This window comes from Marmota monax, unplaced genomic scaffold (assembly GCF_021218885.2).
Source record: "Marmota monax isolate L192 unplaced genomic scaffold, Marmota_monax_Labrador192_F-V1.1 WCK01_AAM20220418_F8-fsc00074, whole genome shotgun sequence".
NCBI lineage: Eukaryota > Metazoa > Chordata > Mammalia > Rodentia > Sciuridae > Marmota > Marmota monax.
This window is the reverse complement of record NW_026694232.1, coordinates 9,357,015-9,377,372: the sequence shown is the minus strand read 5'-3', so window position 1 is coordinate 9,377,372 and position 20,358 is coordinate 9,357,015. Positions and strand designations below refer to the sequence as shown.

Genomic DNA, 20,358 nt, shown 5'->3' with positions numbered 1-20,358 from the left:
TGGTTTCCCCTTATTTTACAGAAGAGGAAACTGAAGCTTTGAGAGGGGAAGTTAACTTGCCAAATGCTTCACAGCCGAGCTGGAATCCATACCCAGGCCTGCCAGACTCTAGACTCAGGGCTTGTCGTCAGTCCCTAGACAGGGCTGGGGGAGGCATAGGGGTGGCTGCATACTAGATAAGACAAAAGGGACCTTTCTGTGGCTTGTCTGGAAAAACTAATCAGTAAAAGTAAAGAGGAATCTTTCCTCTGGGCAGAGAGGAAACAATTTGGTGATTAAAGCACAAGCTGGGTCTCATGTTAATCTTCTCAATGTTATATTTTTGTATATAAATGCAGACAGCATCCTCACTCTGGCCGTGAGGGTCTATAAACCCCCTATCTACATCAAGTCTTGTCTCTCACCTGAATAGGAAATGTTTTATAGCCTGCTAGCTATGAGACAGACACACACAGAGACATACACACACACTCACTTATATCTTGTGATTAATTAAAGCTATCAATTCATGTAGTTTTCTTTATTTATATTTCTTAATGGATACTCACTCAGTTACCATTAAATAGAGATTTGTGAAGTAGGTATTACAGAAGAGGTGATTTCTTCACTCAAAGGTCGAGTGCTACAGCCCTCCTCAGGGAAAGCATAGTCTCTGAAACGAACAGAACAGGGGATACTGTACCACACTCTGTTTTATGCTGCCTTGGGGACATGCACAGAGGAAAGCAAAAAACACTTGGAAGGAAGATAAAAGAGACATGTTAAGGGTAGAAAAAAATTAGAGGGGCAAGACTGACAATTTAAATGTCAAAAAAAAATGCTGATACAGAACACTTCTTTCTTTACAATAGTTGGTGACACTTTCAATTCGCCCACTTGGAAGGGGGAGCCATAAAAAGTTTGAAATTGCCAACCGAAATGGACTTGAGAAATACATCCTGCAGGTAAAGCCCATACCTCGTTCTTGGTTTTCCTTTGCTCTTTCCCTCTTGTGTTTCCGTAATTCGACGAGGGATCTTCTGTCTCCTTACTCTAAAGATCACGTAGAGAACAAAAGCCCTGTGCTTAATACTCAGGGTGATCTGATACTCATAGCATTTTCTTACCTGTAATTGCAGGCAACCTCAAAAGAAATCAGAGATTGTTGGTTTTCAGAAATAAGTAAATTATTGATGGAACAACAAAACAATATTAAAGGTAGGTTATCTCTGCTGACTTCAGTCTGGAGCATTATTCTGATTGCAATGGGTGCAGACTGGGGATGTTGTCAAAGAATGTTTTGTCAGAAAATTAACTGTGGTCACATGTTCATGCCTGTGCTTGCTTTAAATTGACTGGGTTTGGGGGAGGGGCACAGTGTGTGTGGTTGCACTGAAGTGTCCCTTTTAGTTATGTTCGTACACACACCTAATTGCTAAAGTCGACTCTCCTAAAAGCCACTTGAGAAAATAGGAACAGGGATTCAAATATCCAACATTGCCTTTCAGAAACTGTACTACCTTTTTTCCAAAGTTGAGATAAAATTCACATATCATAAAATTTGCTCTCCTATTAAAGCATACAATTCCAGTGCTTTAGCCTATTCACAATTGTACAAGGTTGTCTAATCATCCCCACTCTAATTTTAATTCTAAACTGGAACATTTTTATAACACCTCACTAAAAAAATCCTGTATCTATTACCAGTCATTCCCCATCTTCTCCCCCTCCAGCTGCTGGCAAACACTAATCTACTTTCTATTTGATTTTCTTACTCTAGATACTATAAAAAAGTAACTCTTCCTGTCAAGATGCTTTCACTTAGCATATTTTTTCAGGTTTTATCCACATTGTAGCATATATCAGTACTTACTTCCTTCTTATGGCTAAATTATACTCCAGTACATGGATGTACCATTGTTAGTTCATGTTTTGCTGCTATAACAGAATAGAATAGACTGGGTCATTCATAATTAGCAGAAATCTATTGGCTCACAGCTCTGGAGATTGGGAAGTCCAGGATCAAGGGGCTGGAATCTGAAGAGAGAGGAGGGAAAGAAGGGAGAGAGCGCTCATGTGTACACACACACATGCACATGTGTGTACATGGAAGGAAGGAAAACTTGTCCTTTTATAAGGGTCCACTCTTGTGATAACAAAACCACCCCACAATAATTGTATGAACCCACTCATGAGATTAGTGCCCCTATGACCCAAATATCTCCTATTAGGACCCACCTTCCACTGGTGATCAAGTTTCCAACACGGGACACATTCAAATTATAGCAATCATATTTGTTTATCCATTCATCAGGTGATGAACATTTGGGTTATTTACACTTTGTGGTTTTTGTAAATAGTGGTGCTACATATTTTCATGTAAGTTTTTTTTAAAAAATGTGAGTCCTTATTTCTAAGTTTCTTGGATATTGAAGTGGAATTGCTAGATCCTATGTTCATTCTAGTTAACTTTCTGAGGAGCTTCCAAATCGTTTTCCAAGGCAGTAGCACCATTTCAGATTCACACCAGCAATAAATAAAGGTTCCAATGCTCGTTATTATCCATAATTATTATTATTAATAATTATTGCCGAAGGGGTTTATAGCTCAGCGGTAGAGTGCTTGCCTCTCACATGTGAGGCACTGGGTTTGATCCTTAGTACCACATAAAAATAAATAAATGAAGTAAAAAGATATTATGTCTATTTTTAAAAAATTATTATTATTATTGCCATCCCAGTGGGTTTGAAATGATAGCTCATTGTGATTTGATTTGCATTTCCCTATAACTAGTGATGTCAAGCATCTTTTAATGTGCTTATTGGCCTTAGGTATATTTTCTTTGAAGAAAAATCTATGTCCTTTGCCCTTCTTTTTTTTTTTTTTTTGGTACCTGGGATTGAACTCAGGAGCACTTAACCACTGAGCCAGCCCTATTTTATATTTTATAGAGACAGAGTCTCACTGAGTTGCTTAGCACCTCGATTTTGCTGAGGCTGGCTTTGAACTCATGATCTTCCTACCTCAGCCTCCCAAGCCTCTGGGATCACAGGTGTGTGTGCCACAGTGCCCAGCTCCTTTGCCAATTTTTTTTTATTTTTTTATTGCTCAAAACATTACAATGATCTTGACATATCATATATTTGATTCAAATGGGGTATGTAATTTTGTTTTTCCACGTGTACAGATTGCAGGATCACATTGGTTTGGCTTCTTTTTATGGTTGAGTTGTAGTGCTAGTTGGATACCAGAACTCCTGTCAAATAACATTTTGCATTTGAGCATTTGTTTTCACTTTCTTGGGAGTGTCCTTTGAAGCACAAATTTTTTTTTTACTTTGATGAAATTCAATTTGTCTGGTTTTTTTCCTTTGGTTGCTTATATTTTGGATATTTAAAAAACCATTGCCTAATCCAAGGTAATGAAGGTTTATACCTAAGATGTCTTCTAAAAATTTATAGCTTTATCTCTTGCATTTAGGTCTTTGATCCATTTTGAGCTAATTTTTTTAAATTCTTTAGTTGTAGATGGACACAATACCTTTATTTATCTATCTTTATGTGGTGCTGAGGATCAAACCCAGTGCCTCACCTGTGCTAGGCAAGTGCTCTACTACTGGGCCACAACCTCAGCCCCTGATCTAATTTTTGTGTGCTATTCTTCACCATCATTGTAGACTGTTGTTTTCCAAGGCTACCCTAAGAAGGAAGGGGAAGTTAGGTTCAGGGTGAGTTAAGACACCACAAATCTCACTGCTCAGACTGAGGTTCATTTTGAACAAATGATCTCCAGATTTCACTGCAAACCTTTAATTTCCAGTTTTCTGGGGAAAAAAAAATTGTTACTGACAATTTTTGCCAGCTTTACCCCACACTTTCATGGTAAAGAGAACTTTTGAGAGTTTTGTTCTCCACCATTTTCACTAATGTCACTCATAATAATTGAAAGTCATCTTTACCCTTTCACATTTGTATCATTTAAAGGATCCTCAATCCTCTTCGTAACAGCAGGGGGTGGGGAAATTCACACCAGCCTTCATCAATGAAGTTCCAATTGGTCAGGTAACATTGCTAGGGTTGAGAAATGTCAGTCTTATGTGAAAATTTTATCCCTGTCATTTATTCTGGCAATGATTTACGAGAAACACACATGCACACACACACACACACACACACACAAAGTTGTATAAAGTAAGGAAAATTGCATAAAAATGAAAAGATAAATTTTATCTTTAGAGACTTGGCAAGAATGCAACCATTTCTCACTCTTTCTGTGTCTCCTCTGATCATCATCTAGTGGGAGGACGGGAGGGCAGGTGTGGAGAATATGCTCAGAGGGGTTTTCCATATGGTTAGATGTGGAAAAAGATACATTGAGAAGTAGGACTGGAAAACTACTACTTCTGTTTCTTGTCACAAGAAATTAACAAAAGTTCTTGATTTAAACTCTAGGACTCTACCAGGATAGATAAGATTGTATAGTTGGTTTTAATTTGCCTAGAAACTATGATTACTTTTGCTTTTCAGCTATTAATACTACATTGAATGTGGTAATTAAGTCTGAGTGCCCTTAAGGCTAAAACAGAAAGGTAGGAAAAAGTAACTTGGTTTCTCACAGGAACAGCATTCTCATTACAAGATTGTTCTAGAAATACTTACTTCTTAGATCAGCGTTTCTCAAAGTGGAGTTTAGGGACCACCTGCCTAAGAATGACTTAAAGGACTTGAATACAGGTTTTAAGGTCCCACCCCAGAACTATGGAGTTGGAATAGCTAGGGTTAGTGCCTTGGGATGCATATTTTAGCTTATTAAAATTTCTAGACAGGAACCCTATACCACAATTTTTAAACATCTTTATTCAGATATATTGACATAATAAAAAAAAATTGATAGTCCTCAGATCAAAGACCTAAATGCAAAATTTAAACTATAAAACATAAAACATTTAGAAGTAGATACAGGACAAAATGTACATGGTCTTTAGATGACTAGATAAGATACTAAAACCATGTCATCTAAAGAGGCTCAGAAGATCTGTTAGGCAAAAAGGCATTTATTTGGGATCTTAGAATTATGACTGAGGGAACAGACTTCACCAGAAACCAGAATGTGTCCATGTATCCCATTAGGAAAAGGTTTAGAGAGGTTTTTGTTTGTTTGGTTGGTTGGTTGGTTTAGTTTGGTTTTTGTACTGGGGATTGAACCCAGGTAGTATTTTTAAGGGTTAAAAAAAGTGGGGGGAGGTTTACATGAGTTATGTAGGGTTTTTACCAAGAATTACAATTGGAGGGCTGGGATTGTAGTTCAGTGGCAGAGTGTTTGACTTGCTCATGTGAGGCACTGGGTTCGATCCTCAGCACCACATAAAAATAAATAAATAAAATAAAGATATTGTGTCCATCTACAACTAAAAAAAATTAAAAATAAAAAGAATTACAATTGGAGGATAAATTTACTTCTATAGCTCATTGGTCTAGTAAAGATCATTGCAGACCATACATTCTAGGAAAGAGTATAGGATGCACAGTCCTTGAGATGTTTCTTCTCATCAAATAACTTCTTTTTGGCATGTCAGCAATTTCATAAAGGGTTCCCCCACAAAAAAAAAAAATGGAGCTGTCACAAAATTAGGTCACTACTACTGATTTTCTTTTACAATCCATAAAATTTTTAAAAATTGGATTTCATCAAAATTAAAATCATCTGCTGTTCAAATTTAATTTTAAAAACATGAAAAGATAAACTACACACTGAAAGAAAAAAGATTTTTTTTTTGGTACTGGAGATTGAACTCAGGGGGCACTCAACCACTGAGCCACATCCCCAGCCCTATTTTGTATTTTATTTAGAGACAGGGTCTCATTGAGTTGCTTAGCACCTCACTTTTGCTGAGACTGGCTCTGAACTCGTGATCCTCCTTCCACAGCCTCCCGAGTTGCTGGGATTACAGGCATGCACCATCCTGTGCCTGGCTGAAAGAAAATATTTGCAGAATATGTAATTAAAGACTTGTATCTAAGAGGTATACAAAGCTCTCAAAACCCAATGAGAGAACAATAAACAAAATATTTGAACTGACACATCACTAAAGAAGATATACAGATGGCAAAGATCCACTTTAAGTGATTTTTATTGTTGTTGTTTTTGTTTTTGTTTTGTGTATTATGTGAGATATGGATCAAAGTTCAGGTGTTTGATATATTGATATCTGTTGATATATTTCCATATTGATATCTAGTTGGTCTATGAAATTTGTTTAAAAGACTCTTCTTTCTCCAACTGACTATTTATAGAAGTGAGACTATTTATATAAGTGCATCTGTTTCTGGATGTTCTATTCTTTTCCTTTGATCTATTTGTCCATCTTGACATTAACTTCCTCATTATCTCAATTACTATGGCTTCATAATAAGTCTTAAAATCAGATAATTTGAGTCTTCCAACTTTGTTCTTCCTTTTGAAGTTGTTTTGGTTATTCTATGTTCTTTACATTTTCATATACAGTTGTCCCTTGGGATCCATGGGGTATTGGTTCTGTATATATGCTCAAATTCCTTATGTAAAATGGAATAGTATCTGCACATAATCTATACACATCTGTTTTTCTCCCTTTTTTCCAATGCTGGGGATCAGATCCAGGGCTTTCCAGATGCTATACCCCTAGCCCTGTGCACATTTTCTTCTGTACTTTATTCATCTCTAGATTAATTATAATACCTGATACAATGTAAATGCTACATAAGTAGTTGTTGCACTCTATTGTTTAAGGAATAAGATTTTTTAAAATTCTGTGCATGTTCATTACAGATGCAATATTTTTCCAAATATCTTCTGTTTACAGTTGGTTGAGTCCATGGAGGGAAGAGATACAGATACAGAGAGTCAACTGTATATTTTAGAATGAGCTTGTCAATTTCTGGGGGGAAAAAAACTTGCTGAGATTTGATTGGGATCACTTTAGTGATCTATAGATCAATTGACTTTTTCCACAATATTGAGCAAAATCTACAATTTAAATCTTAACTGAATCTCCCCTGATTAGCCCTGGCCTATAGTAAAAAAGACACATTTGTTTGGAAGGTAAAAATGTATTTATTCAGCTAAAATTCAGACACACATTTCCCAGACCCTCCTCAAGGCCTGGCACCATGCTCTCTAGGTTATGACAGGAAGGTAAAATCCAGATAATAAGCCAACCAGAACCAGCATGTAGTTTCCATTAAAAGAAAAGAAAGAAAAAAAAGAAAAAAAAAAAAAACCCTGAAAGCCCCACAGTTGTCCCAGTCCCTTTTTTCACAGATATGCAAACTGAGGGTCAATTTTACCAGTGACATTTCACAAGGGCTCTAAGAACTCGGAAAGGCCCACAGTGAGTGGGAGGCAGAGCCTTGAGCTGGACCCTGTGAGGAGATGAGACTCTCAGGGGCAGAATAGAGACTCAGGGGCACCCAGGCAGTGGGGGAGGGTGGTATGCAAGTTCCAAGTTAAGGAATGTCAAGAACATCGGCCCCTTGTATATGTCTAGCACTTCACAAAGATCTGACATAGAACCATTATCACCCTATAGCACCTTTCATCCTTAGGGATTCTTGGGCCTAATAATTTTATGCAATGAGCAAGGCATAAGATACCTGGGGTTATGGGTGAGAAGGACACTGGGAGCCAGGGAGGGATTGGAGACAGCCTAGCAGCAGAGGGCATTGTATCCAAAGGATGTTATGGAGTCAGAGTTTGGTCAGGGAAGAGGAATGTTTAACAAATGCATGGGGAGAGGTCAAGGAGGGAGATGGGCCCTGTGGTTTGGGACATCTTTGTATGTGGCATGATGGGATGGTCTAGGGGGCTGTGGGGAAAGCCCACGGGGCAGGCAGCTTTATGATAGCAGCACTTAGGTGGGATACAAGGCAAGGTAGAAACCAAGTCCACAGTTCCATCCTAGTCACTGGGCAACATGTTCTGGTCACTTGGATAATAAAAGATGCCTCTGGAGTCCTTCGAAGACCACAGAGCTGCCTCCAAGGGAGAACATATGCAATGGTGATTTGAATCCTGGCTTGAGAGGTCATGGGTAGAGTTGGAAGAAATGCCATTGAGATGAGAGAGTAAGCCTCATATATCAGGCGGAAGAGTTCAGATTTTAGGCTGTTGTAGGCAACAAAGGGGCAGGCAGGTGGGGAAGCCACTCGAGTTGAGATGTGTTATTTTTATTACACCTAGGATGACATCCAAATAAAGAATGTGATTCTTATTACTGTCCAGAGGTTTGTGATCTACCCCTCACCTGGTCATATACTTTGGGTTCAAGTGGAAAAAATAAGTACTTCACAGGCACACTGTTTAGTTCTTAATTCAGTACTAAGGGAGCTAATTGTTGAAATATGGATGGACCCAGAGTCCATGCACAAAGGGAACCCAGCAGGATGGGTGGGAGAAACAATGGCTACCAGGGACAGGCAAGCCAGAAACTGTTTCTGAATAAGTAGGAAAATAAGATTAAGATTTATACACGGGCTGGGGTTGTAGCTCAGTGGCAGAGCGCTTGCCTCTCACGCGTGAGACCCTGGGTTCGATCCCCAGCACCACATAAAAATAAGTAAATAAAAATAAAGATATTGTGTCTATCTACAACTAAAAAAATTTTTTAAAAAGCTCTATACACTTTGATATATTTTATAGTATTCTATGTATACGTGTATGAAAAATCAATATATACAATCCATTCAAAGTAGCTTAAATTTGAGAGTGTTGTTTTGCTTTGTTTCAGGCCAAGGGAATCTACAGTTTGAAGCAACCACTGGGTGAGTAGTGGGGTTTTTTTGTTTGTTTGTTGTTGTTGTTATTTGTTTGTTTTATTTTGTTTTGTTTTTTTAAGAAATGTCAAGGGGCTGGGGTTGTGGCTCAGTGGTAGAACACATGCCTAGCATGTGTGAGGCACTGGGTTTGATTCTCAGCACTGCATATAAATAAATGAAAAAAAATAAAGGTCTATCAACATCTAAAAAAATTTTTTTAAAGAAATGTTAAATGCTATGGACAATTCATATTGATTTTGCATGATTCTTCTTATAGAATTTTTAACATTGAACGTGCTATGAATAATTTCCAATCTTAAAAAAAAAAAAAAAATTTCAGTTCCCTGACCCCACTGCCAGATAAAGGCAGCTTTTCCAGTGCTGACTCACTGGGCCATCAATTAAAGTGATACCTGCCACTTTGAAACCTCCTTTAATTGCTGCTGCATCTATTTGTTTGTTTGTTTTTAATATTCAAATGAGAACTTCCAATTCTACTCCTATTTTCATGTGCCTGCCTGTCCTTCTTTGCTGAGTGGATACCAGTATCCTCTCACGTTAATTCCTACAGCTTCCCTCTCTCCACTAAGAGCTCTTCTGGTCACCACTGTCCTCTCATTCCCTCTAGTCTGCAGGAGGATGCACTTACACTCCCTTCAGGAGGTAAACTTTCTCTGTAATTCCTCTCCCTGGCCAAGGCATGAAGGAGGAACCCACTATGTGTTTCCTGAATAAACCTTAGTCTGTGATCCAGTTTTGATACAGGATCCCACTTAAATTTTTTAGGCTCATTTATCCTGCTCCTAATGGAGCTGCCCAAAGAGGTGGGAGTCAGTGAAGGCTCTAGAAACCAGCAGAGTTTCTCTCCCTGCTCTTTGCACACACGATATTATGAAGTACTCTCTAATTACACATGTAGTGGACCGTTTTATTATTTTATGATGTGTTTTTCTCTCTACTAGACCATAAATTTCTCTAGGGCATGGAGGTTGTCTTGTTAGTTTTAGCTTCCCTTGGGCCTCATATACAAGGTCCTGTCACTTGTATAGGTGCTCAGTAGATGTTTAGTGAATGAAAGAACTCATTGAAGCATCAAGTGAAGCTTGCAAACTACTCTGTAAACAAAGTTGTGGGGAGGGGCAGTGCCAAGGTTTAGCTCAGGCACATCTCATTTACTTGGACCTCCTGTGTCTAGTAGGTGTTAGATCTAATCTAATCCAAAAGACTTGGTACAACAGTTTGCATTTCAGGCCAATAATCAGGAGAGGAGGGAACTGCAGTGAGCTAGTGAAACAGTCTTTGGGAATCCAGAAGGGGATTTCTCCTCTTTACCTCCCCACCTTTAAGATTTGCAGCCATGTAGGGCGCAAAGGCACACACCTATAATCCCAGTGGTTTAGGAGGCTGAAGCAGGAGGATCATGAGTTTAAAGCCAGCCTCAGCAAAAGTGAGGCACTAAGCAACTCAGTGAGACCCTGTCTCTAAATACAATACAAAATAGGGTGGAGATATGGCTCAGTGGTCAAGTGCCCCTGAGTTCAATCCCCAGTACCTCTCCCAGCCCCCCAAAAAAGAGTATTGTGAGTTCAAATCTAACCTCAACAACTTTGCAAGGTCCTAAGCAACTCAGTGAGATCCTGTCTCTAAAAAAATAAATAAATAAATACAAAAAAGTGCTGGGACTGTGGCTCAGTGATTAAGTGCTCCTGGGTTCAATCCTTGGTACCCACCCACCCACCCTCCCCCCCAAAAAAAAGTTTTGCAGACAGTTAGAGGTTAACTTTATTATCCAACAAGAGGTGTCCTTTGAACGTTCCCTTTTCCATTGTTGGATGTTACCATAGAGTTGGGGCAGATCTTAGATCACAGGTAAAGGAAGAGAGAGAAGTTGCACCTAGAGACTTAAGACCAGGGATAACCTAGTACAAGCCAATGCTGCTCTGGCTGGTAGAAGGAGGAATGCAAGTGCTGTTCTCTCCCATGATTCAGTGCTCCTCTGTATTTCTCTAAAGCAAAGGCAATGGAGTGGAATGTGTTCCTGGGACTGAAAACACAGATAGAGCTACAACTAGCAAGGAAGAGCCAGTCTCCAGCACTCATGGAATGAAAGGTAGGACCCAATGGAGAGCAAAGCACAGAAGCAGGGTGACACTGCTACTGAGCCACTGGGGAAGACACCCGAGTCCCGGTCCTCCCTTAGAAGTAAGAGGGAGGAGAAAGAACAGCATCTATACCCTTTATGTGGCATAAAATCAATTTCCTGCTGTTCATTTGTGGTATTCTAATTAGGCCAGAAGTCTCACATCGAGAGGTGACTCCTCTCTAGAGGAGCTGCTCTGTGAAGGAGTAGTTGTTGCAGGTAAGAGCAGTGCCAGAAGGTCTGTTCTTTAGAAGCAAGATGTGTGGAGGCACTTTACTTCTCGCTCTCTCCAGGAATTTTGAATTTTGAATTTTGCTGCTTCCCAAAACTCTCTGTGGAAAGATTCAGAGCTCTTGATCCAGGTACTTTCCCATAGGATATTACCTCTAAGCACTTTGTACATCAATTTCCTACAGGCAGAATTGGGTGCAGGACGAAAATTAAATAAATAAGCAGGTGTATAGTCATTTTTATATTTCCTATTTTAAGGACATCACTGTAGGTTATGGGTTCATGGGGCTTTGAATATGTTATTTTATCATCTTATCTTTTCCTAACTATTTAAACTAAAGATAATCATTTAAAAAAAAATAATCTTCTGCTTTATGCTTCCTGTCACTGCCCATAGTGAAAACCTTGGGAATTTAATATTTAAAGTTTGGGCTTTTGGACTATGTCTCCATCAGCTCAGGTTGCCAGAAACAAAATGCCACAGACCAAGTGGCTTAAAGAACAGAAACTTCCTTTTCACAGTTCCAGAGGCTGGAAGTCTGAAATTAGGTAACAGAATGCTTGGTGCTAGTTGGGGGTCCCCTTCCTGGATGGCAGAGGGCTCTCTCCTCACTGTGTGCTCATGTGACCTCCACGTTCAGTGGGTCAGGGCAAAGAAGCAGCTCTCTGGTGTCTCTTCTAAGGGCACTGATCCCATATGACCAAGGCCCTGCCCTCCTGACCTCATTAGGTCCTCTCACCTCCAAAGGTCCCATCTCCAAATACCACCACATGAGGCATTAGGGCTTCAACATGTGAATGGGTTGGAGCATGAACATTTAGCCCATAGCAGACCATTTGTGATTAACTTGGTGCAATACAAAGTATGTCTTGAGGCACATACTTTATTTTACAATGGCTGCTAGAAGAAGTATTAGTTCAAAATGCACTTATTGAGCACTTAGAAAGTACAAAAGTCATTAAACAAGCCCAGACCCAGAACCCCATTTCCACTCCCATCTACCCCAGGCCAAGACTGAATAAGTTTCTTCTTTAAGCTTCTGGACTCTTGGATGTTAATGAGCATGAGTAGCAAATTAAACAGGAAGAAGTCCACGTCATGGAGAAATCAGATGTTCAGACTTGGTCAACAAATATTAATAGTAATGCCATTTAATAAGGCAGTAATTGTCAACTAGGGTGTGTTTGTGCTATAAAATTTTATATTTAGAAAATGAAAAGCGACCTGTTTTCTTCTAAGGACAAACCGGGAAAATAAGGATTGAGAAAAATCTTGGTTCTAGAATATGGTGTATAAATCTTTCGTTAGGCCTAGTCTTCCATGGGAGGTGGCAGGAGCTCTGGGAGGTTGGAGGTTTTTGTTTTATTTTCCTGTGGAAATTTCAGGTTGGCTTGTGAAAAGCTTTTTTTTTTTTTTTGAAGGAAAATAAAACTGAATTTATATCTCCTAAGTAACTGGTCGTATCTTCTAACACTGTCTCATATTTACTATGGTGGTTAGAGGGCATCACATTCCAGTTTCCTCTTGCTTTGAAAAACTCAATGTAAGGTAGGATGCCTGGTGTTGGGCTCCTGTTTCATCTGGGGCCCAACAGACCAACAAAATATGTTGGCACTTCAGTTCTCAACCTATTAGGTTGTTGATTTAATAGGTGACTTTTCAGATTACTGGGACTTTAAAACACTGAACCTATGAAAGCTAGCCAGGTCATAATGTATGTCATGCTCATGAGGTGTTTTCACAAAAAGATCTTTATGAGCTGATCTGTTTGAGGATAGAAGGGTCAACAATAACAAAGATGTCCAAATATGATCACCAGGAGATATGAACTAACATATAGATTTATAATTCCTCTTTTACCCAGATCATAAGGATGAGGATTATCCAAGTGCCTTCCTTCCTTTCCTCTCTCTCTCTCTCCACTAACTTAAGGTCATTATGCCCAAAAGGCATGGTGTGAGCAGAAGAAAGAAAGGATGACTTTTAGTGTGCACTTGATTTGAACTGTGTCTGTACATGTTCATGTATATCTGTGCACACTCAGGCATACACAACTTTCAATAATAGGAAGGCTGCCTGGTTTCAGGGGACAAAAAGGTGGCCATAGAATGACAAATGTGTTGATATAAGCTGAGATGACCTTTCACTAATTAGGCTCATGAAAACCAGTCAGCTCTTGAGAAGATTGGCTGACACCATAAAATCAAAAAATATACTAATAATTCAGTTGGGTTGTGAAAAGTAGCCTAAAACACGAAAACACTACATGCGGGTGAGGCTGTGGAGCAACAGGAACTCTCATTCATTGCTGGTGGGAATGCAAAATGGCTTAGTTACTTTGGAAGGCAGTTTAATAATTTCTCACAAAACAGAATATATTCTTTCCATACAATTCAGCATGCATGCTCAGTATTTTCCCAGGGGAGTTGAAAACGTATGTCTCTACAAAAACCTGCACACAAATATTTCTACATGCTTTTATTCACATTTTGCCAACCCTGGAAGCAACCAAGATATCCTTCAATGGGTAAACAGATAAACTGGTATATCCAGTCAATGGAATATTATTCAGCACTAAAGAAATGAGCCCTCAAGCCAAGAAGAGACATTTAAAAAAAACCCTAAATGCATACTATTCAGTGCAAAAGGCCAGGTCTGAGAAATCTATAATTCATATGATCCCAGCTTTATGACATTTTAGAAAATTCAAATTTTTTATTATCTGGAGATGGTAAAGGGATCATTTGTTGTCAGGAGTTAGTGTGGAAGAGAAGGATGAGTATACAGAGTGGGGATTTTTAGGACACTGAAAATATTCTGGTGTGATACTGTAATGGTGGATACATATCATTTGTCCAAACCCATAGAGTGTGCATCACCAAGAGCAAACCCTGACGTAAGCAATGGACTTTGGATGAGTACGAGTGTCCATCAGCTTCACCCCTCTGGTAATGATGGTGATGGTGAGGAGGCTAGGCGTGTGTAGGGGCAGGGGCCTTATGGAAAATCTCTGAACCTTCCTCCACATTTTCTTATGAAATTTTTTCTGCTTAAAAAAAAATAGGAGCCTTCATAAAGACTTTCTTCATATAGACCACATGCACATTATTGTATTAGACAGTGTTGAAACCTGCCCAGCTCCTCTTTATCAGGCTGGTACATCCATTTACTTCCCAATTGCTTTGAGGTTAGCTGATGATATCTCACAATTGTGCCCTTCTAAGAACTGCCCTCAGCTGACGAGAGCTGTCTAGCCAGGAAATGCCTGTGAGGCTACATCCTCCCCCAAGGGTAGCTTGTGGCCCACAAATGGGTTACTAGTTCAGGGTACAAAAGCCAACCCTCTGTACCAAGATAACACCCTTGTGGTCCCATGTGTGCTCTAGCATTTCCTAGGGGATCGGGCTGATGCTAGACTTCAGCCAAACCCACTTCTATGCTTACTTCTTCCCCGCCCTGTTTTCTGCCCTCACTGTCTTACAGGTTTCATCTGAAAGCCCTTCCTCAATAACACACTTGCACAATCTGCTTCCTGACCTAAGACAGTACAAGAGAAATCCAAGAAACAATGGGACTCTGGTATTGGGTCACCTGCTGGCAATTAGTAGTAAGGACCCCATCAGTGGTGTTAACAGAGTATTGAGAGTCCTGATCCCTGAACTGCTGTGGTTCAATTGCCTGGACCTTCACCTGTGGTGAGCTGGGATCAGATATAGGTGGGCAGTGACACGCCAGCTGGTGCTAGGTCTTTGGAGAGGATGGTAGAATTAGGAGTCTGCTGCTAAGTAACACTGAGGCACTGAAGATAAAGGGACAGACCCACATTAGTCACCAATTTAAAGCCCATTGTGAGAATCAGAGGGCCTCCTTGCCAATGTTCAGCTCCTCATCTCCAGCCAGACTGAGCTGAAGAGCCAATGGCAGAATTTAAGAAAAGGATACATTTTCAGGCAAGGCAAATCTGTCACTTGGTCATTTTGGGATCCTAGCCAGTAGATGAGGAGACAAAGTCAGGTCATGATACGTAAAAAGGACCCTAAGCATTGAAATGAGAATTCTAGGTCCATACCCTTTATCCCCTGGATAAAGCGATGACCTACTCCCCCTTATTAAGAGAGAGACCCTCTCCTATCCCCCCAGGACTGTACAGAACCTGCAGATGAAGCATGTAAGACAATGTTTGCTCTTCCTCATGTTCTCCGTATCTCCCTTCCAAACCCTTTCCAGAATAGAGACTAGGATGGGCATTACAACATGACCTGACCTGGGGTAGAAGCACATGGACCTATGGTCATGAGCTCCAAAGGCAAAGATCTTTGAATTATGCTTTAGTGCCCATCTAAGAAGATCCATTATAGAAAAGGTACCAAAAGACCAATCCAACTGGACAATTTGGACAGTAGATGTCAGCGAGCTTCCTTCATGGCACCCTAGAGCCTAAACCATGGGCTCCTAATACAGAAATCTTGGTAGCAGAACTGGAGGTTGTGCATGGGCCCTGCAGTGTGGGCTCCCTGTCATCAGCACTGCTCTGGGATGTGAGGACCATCTGGCTACAATGTGGGTCCCTGGTTCCCATGGGTACATGGTTCACCAGGATTGATCAGGCTGATCTTGCTTGCCAGGTGGGTGTCTCCTTACTCCTTCACCACTCCACATGTGTCCCTTATATATTCAGTTGACAAAGATGACCTGCTCTCATAGAGGAGAGATGTTCTTTAGTCAGAGTTACAGGGGTAACGGTGCTTCCCTGCTAGAACATATAATTTGTAGGATAATAAAATAGTCAAACTTCCAAGACTCTGACTCCAGACTCATCCAAATGAGGGTCTGTATAAGCAAGGCTGCTTTTCTTTATTAAAAAAAAAAGTCCTAACTAGCTGCCAGCCTGTTAAATGTCCAACCTGCTAGAGAGATCCATGCTGAGCCCTCAGTATGGTACTATTAAGAGAAGTCGATTTCTTCAGCCCCCACCAGGCTCAGGGGCACAGTGTGTAATATTGCTTTCATCAAGGGATTAAACATGGACATATGACCACTGAAATATGGTCCCACCACCCCATTCAGAAGTGATTGGCCTGATAGAGGAGTGGAACAGCCTTTTAAAGGCAAGGCAGAGCTGCAATTTTGGACATGGCACTGTGGATAGGGAGTGCCATCCTTCTGGATGCAGTATGTGCCTTGAACTGGTGGCTACATTATAGGGCTTAGCCCCAGTAGGCAGAATATATGAATCCAAGAGCAAAGATATCATGCTTGCTCATTATCACTCCTAGTGACCCACATGAGGGATTTGTTCCCACTTATCCCTGCAATTTTAGCCTCAATGAGTCTAGAGGTCTTGGATCCTAAGGGAACACTTCCACTAGGGAACATGGTAAAAGTCCTACTTAGCTTAAAGCTACATCTGCCACCTGCTGCTGCAGTTGGTCATTAGTTTGGATTTTGCCTTCAATTCATCACCTTCCTCCTACTCATGCTAGACACCCTGACCCCTGCTGCCCATCAGGCACTTCTACTGATGGCATCCAGTCCGAGACTCATCCCTGGCTATAGTTCTTTTGCTCACCAATGCAGTGACAGTGGGCATGGGAGCACTGAGAGATGTCCCAATGATCACCTCTCTGCCTCTCCCAGACAGCAGTCTTACTCCTCCCCATGGTCAGGATCAATCCTCCCTCTGGTGTGACAGCTACTTTCTTTGCCTGCCAGCCTACTGGCATGAGGACAAAGTGATAGGGCTCTCATGCTACTAGGGGAAGAGTCTGGGTGGGGCAAGGAAGAAAGGTGGAATTCACCTAAGGACTGACGCAGTTCAGTAGTGGGACAGTCACAGAACAAGCGGGTGTGCTATTTCTGATGCCAGTAGTTGAACAGCCTCTTTTTGGCCCCTGACTATACAAATTAAGGAGTTAAATGAAAATTTGAACTCTGAATTCACTGTTGTCCTGGATTTGCAGAGCCCTGGCCATATGAAAAATCATAAACTGAGAATAAGCTTTTTGCCTCATAGGCAACCGAGGAAGAGCCTCTGGACAGACCCCAGAGAGCTACAGGCCCCTCCTCAGGCTTCTCTTTAGGCACCCCCCCACACCCCCGTCAGATGCCCAGGGTTTCGAAGGTGGCAAATGGGTTATCTAGTATAGTACATAGGGGTTGTTTCTTTGCTAACTTTTGTGACATTTCCTTTTTTGGCCTAAATAAATTATTTGCTTTCATCATTATTATTATGATTCAAAATTATTTCATGCCCTCTTGTAAATTGATGAATAAAGTAAGTTCTAGCAAACAGTTCTTTCTAGTGAGATTGTGGGTTATTTTGGATATATATAACCAGCTAGCTTGATTTTTTTTTTCTGGTTACAAAAAGGAATACACATTCAGGCTATCAAAAACAGGAAATACAGAAAAGTACAGATGAAGATTCAAACTGGATATAACCACTATATAAATCTTTCCAACTTTGTGTCCATAAAAATGCGTGCTTTTACCGATGTGATTCTGCAATCTGTATATGGGGTAAAAATGGGAGCTCATAACCCACTTGAATCAAAGTGTGAAATATGATATATCAAGAACTATGTAATGTTTTGAACAACCAACAATAAAAAATTTAAAATATATATATATATATATATATATATATATATATATATATATTAATAGCAGAAAGATCAGTAGAGGAGAGGAAATAAAACGGGGAGGGAGGAGAAGAGAAGGGAATCACTGAGGACTGAATTAGAGCAAATTATATTCTGTGCCTCTATAATCACTTCAGAATGAACCCTACTATCATGTAAAACAAATATGAACCAGTAAAAAGTGAAAAAATGTTCTGTCTAGGATACTGTTTATATAATCTGATGGGAAGGGGGTGGGAGTCCACACAATTATCTTAAGAGGGCTGTGCAATCAGAGATACTTAAAAAATTGCCTCTAAGTCATATATATGCCTTGTATGCTACTATTTTTAATATAAAAATATAATACTGAATTAACAATTAAATCAGCTCATTTAGAAATAAAAAAAAAATGTGTGCTTTTTAAAAAATGGAACCATACTCATGTTTGCATGGCTTTATATTTTAGTCTTATTGAAAAATTCCCATTGAATCTGATGAAATGGGCAAGGCTTAGACTAGACCCAATGAGACATGTCAGCTTGTCCTTCACCCTTACCCCCACCATTGGGCTTCTTCCAACACTGAATATCCAAGGAAGCTGGTTTCTGAGCTAGGAAGTGATTTCCTAGCTGGGACGTTTCTTTGATCTCAGCTTAAAACAGCTCTAAAAGTCTAAGACTGCCAACTCAGACTGCCCTACAAACTGAAAAGAACGTTGACAATAGAAAATACACTTGGGGGGAAAAATGTGCCTTGAGACCATGAGGAATCTGAAAGCAATTAACTGAATGCTTAGGAATGATTTGCTTCCTCTTAGCCAAAGACCATTAGCAAATAAAATAGATGCTTCAGCTGTAGACTAGTCTGGATTGATTGATTGACCTACATGTACACTTTGGGCTGCCAAACAAAAGATCCTAATCCAGCCTAGTACCCTGGGAAACATTCTGGCACTCTCTCCTCTGTGAGCTCTGGAAAGTGAGTAGTATGATCAGGCAGAAGGTGACTCATGAGTTAAACCCTAGAAAACAGAAACCTTGGTTAGCAGCACAGCATAATCCTGAGGTTTTACAGACCCAGGCTCAAGACCATCTCCATCTTTTTGAATAAATTGTTTAGCCTCTTTGGGCTTAAGTTCTTTTTATTGTTTATTTTACAAAAAGTAGACACACATTAAATGAGATTAAGCGATTAAATGATACGAAGCTTTTAGGCTGTGCCCAGTTTTCTGTTAGTATATGATCATTAGCACCTACTTACTGTACATCCAGGGAAGGGAATGGAAGGTCAGAGGCTCAGGCACTGCCTTAGGGCAGCTCCCCACCGCTCCCAGACCCCCAGGTGAAAATAATGTGCTTTCGTTCATGTGATAGAGATGATGCTTTAAAAGTTGTGCCTAATTGTAAGGAATAGAGAAAAATCTAGTTTGGAAGAGAATAGAATAGAATTTACTCATTTAATATCTTCACGGTATTAGTTGCCGCGGAACTAGCAGGATCTATATTGGTCCGTTAGTGCCATCCAGTGGACAGCAAGGGAAAGGCCATGATTTTGCCTTGGAAGTCTATAATTTACCAAAAATGTGTTTTCTGATGAGGATAACTTAATCTCACTAATAGGTTCTCTTGTTCATAAATTTCATTCAATTTTCTTAAGCAAAATCAAAACCTTGGAATTCTAAACACTAAATGCTAAAACTAGATTCATTCAGGGTTTATATGATGTGAGCTATGAAGATCATCCACTAGTGGAAAAGACACTACTCCCCAGTCCTTATCAGCATGAATTTTCATGGGCCACCTTTTCTACTCTTGTTGTCCTTCCCCACCCACACTCTTTAGATGTATTCTGCTACATGAAATGGGAGGGCCTTGGAGGCTTGGGGAACACTGGCCCAACACAGTGCAGGACCTCAGCTAGGACTAGTCACTGTATGCATTTTCCAAGAAGGAACATATCACTTAAATTTTTGCTGTAATCAAATTGAATATTTGTCAAGAGTCAGTGTGTTGGTTTGGTTCTTCAGAATGTGTGTGTGTGTGGAATAAAATCATGGCATTTGCAGGTAAATGGATGGAGTTGGAGAATATAATGCTAAGTGAAGTTAGCCAATCCCCAAAAACCAAATGCCGAATGTTTTCTCTGATATAAGGAGGCTGATTCATAGTGGGGTTGGGAGGAGAAGCATGGGAAGAATAGATGAACTCTAGATAGGGCAAAGGGATGGAAGGATAAGACAGGGGGCATGGGGGTAAAAAAGATAGTGGAATGAGATAGATATCATTACCTAAGTACATGTATGAAGACACAAATGGTGTGAATATACTTTATATACAACCAGAGATATGAAAAATTTTGCTATATATGTGTAATATGAATCATAATGTATTCTGCTGTCATATATAACAAATAATAATTTTAAAATTTTAAAACAAAACTGTGTGTATGTGCTGTTTCTTTTTAAAGCTGTTTATTACCCTATAATCTGTTTCCTCTCCTGAGTGTTTCTGAGAATGAGACAATGTCAAACAAATTGTCCCCAAATTTGAGTAACAGTAGAATACTTGGAATGCCCAGAGCTGCTCCAGAGAA

At 40.0% G+C, this 20,358-nt stretch overlaps 1 protein-coding gene across 2 annotated transcripts in view; it reads left to right on the top strand.

Annotated features, from left to right (window-relative positions):
* Mcf2l2 (MCF.2 cell line derived transforming sequence-like 2) overlaps positions 1-20,358 on the top strand; it is a 245,956-nt gene that overhangs the window by 222,296 nt on the left and 3,302 nt on the right. The window contains exons 24-28 of one of the 2 annotated variants that reach the window (XM_058586213.1): positions 852-944; positions 1,119-1,197; positions 8,744-8,777; positions 10,784-10,881; positions 14,627-17,434. In XM_058586213.1, the coding sequence (XP_058442196.1) occupies positions 852-944; positions 1,119-1,197; positions 8,744-8,777; positions 10,784-10,881; positions 14,627-14,637 (315 nt within the window). In that variant the 3' untranslated portion in view covers positions 14,638-17,434. Of the gene's footprint in view, positions 1-851; positions 945-1,118; positions 1,198-8,743; positions 8,778-10,783; positions 10,882-14,626; positions 17,435-20,358 lie in introns of those variants that run through there. The other variant, XM_046466888.2, reaches the window with a different exon arrangement.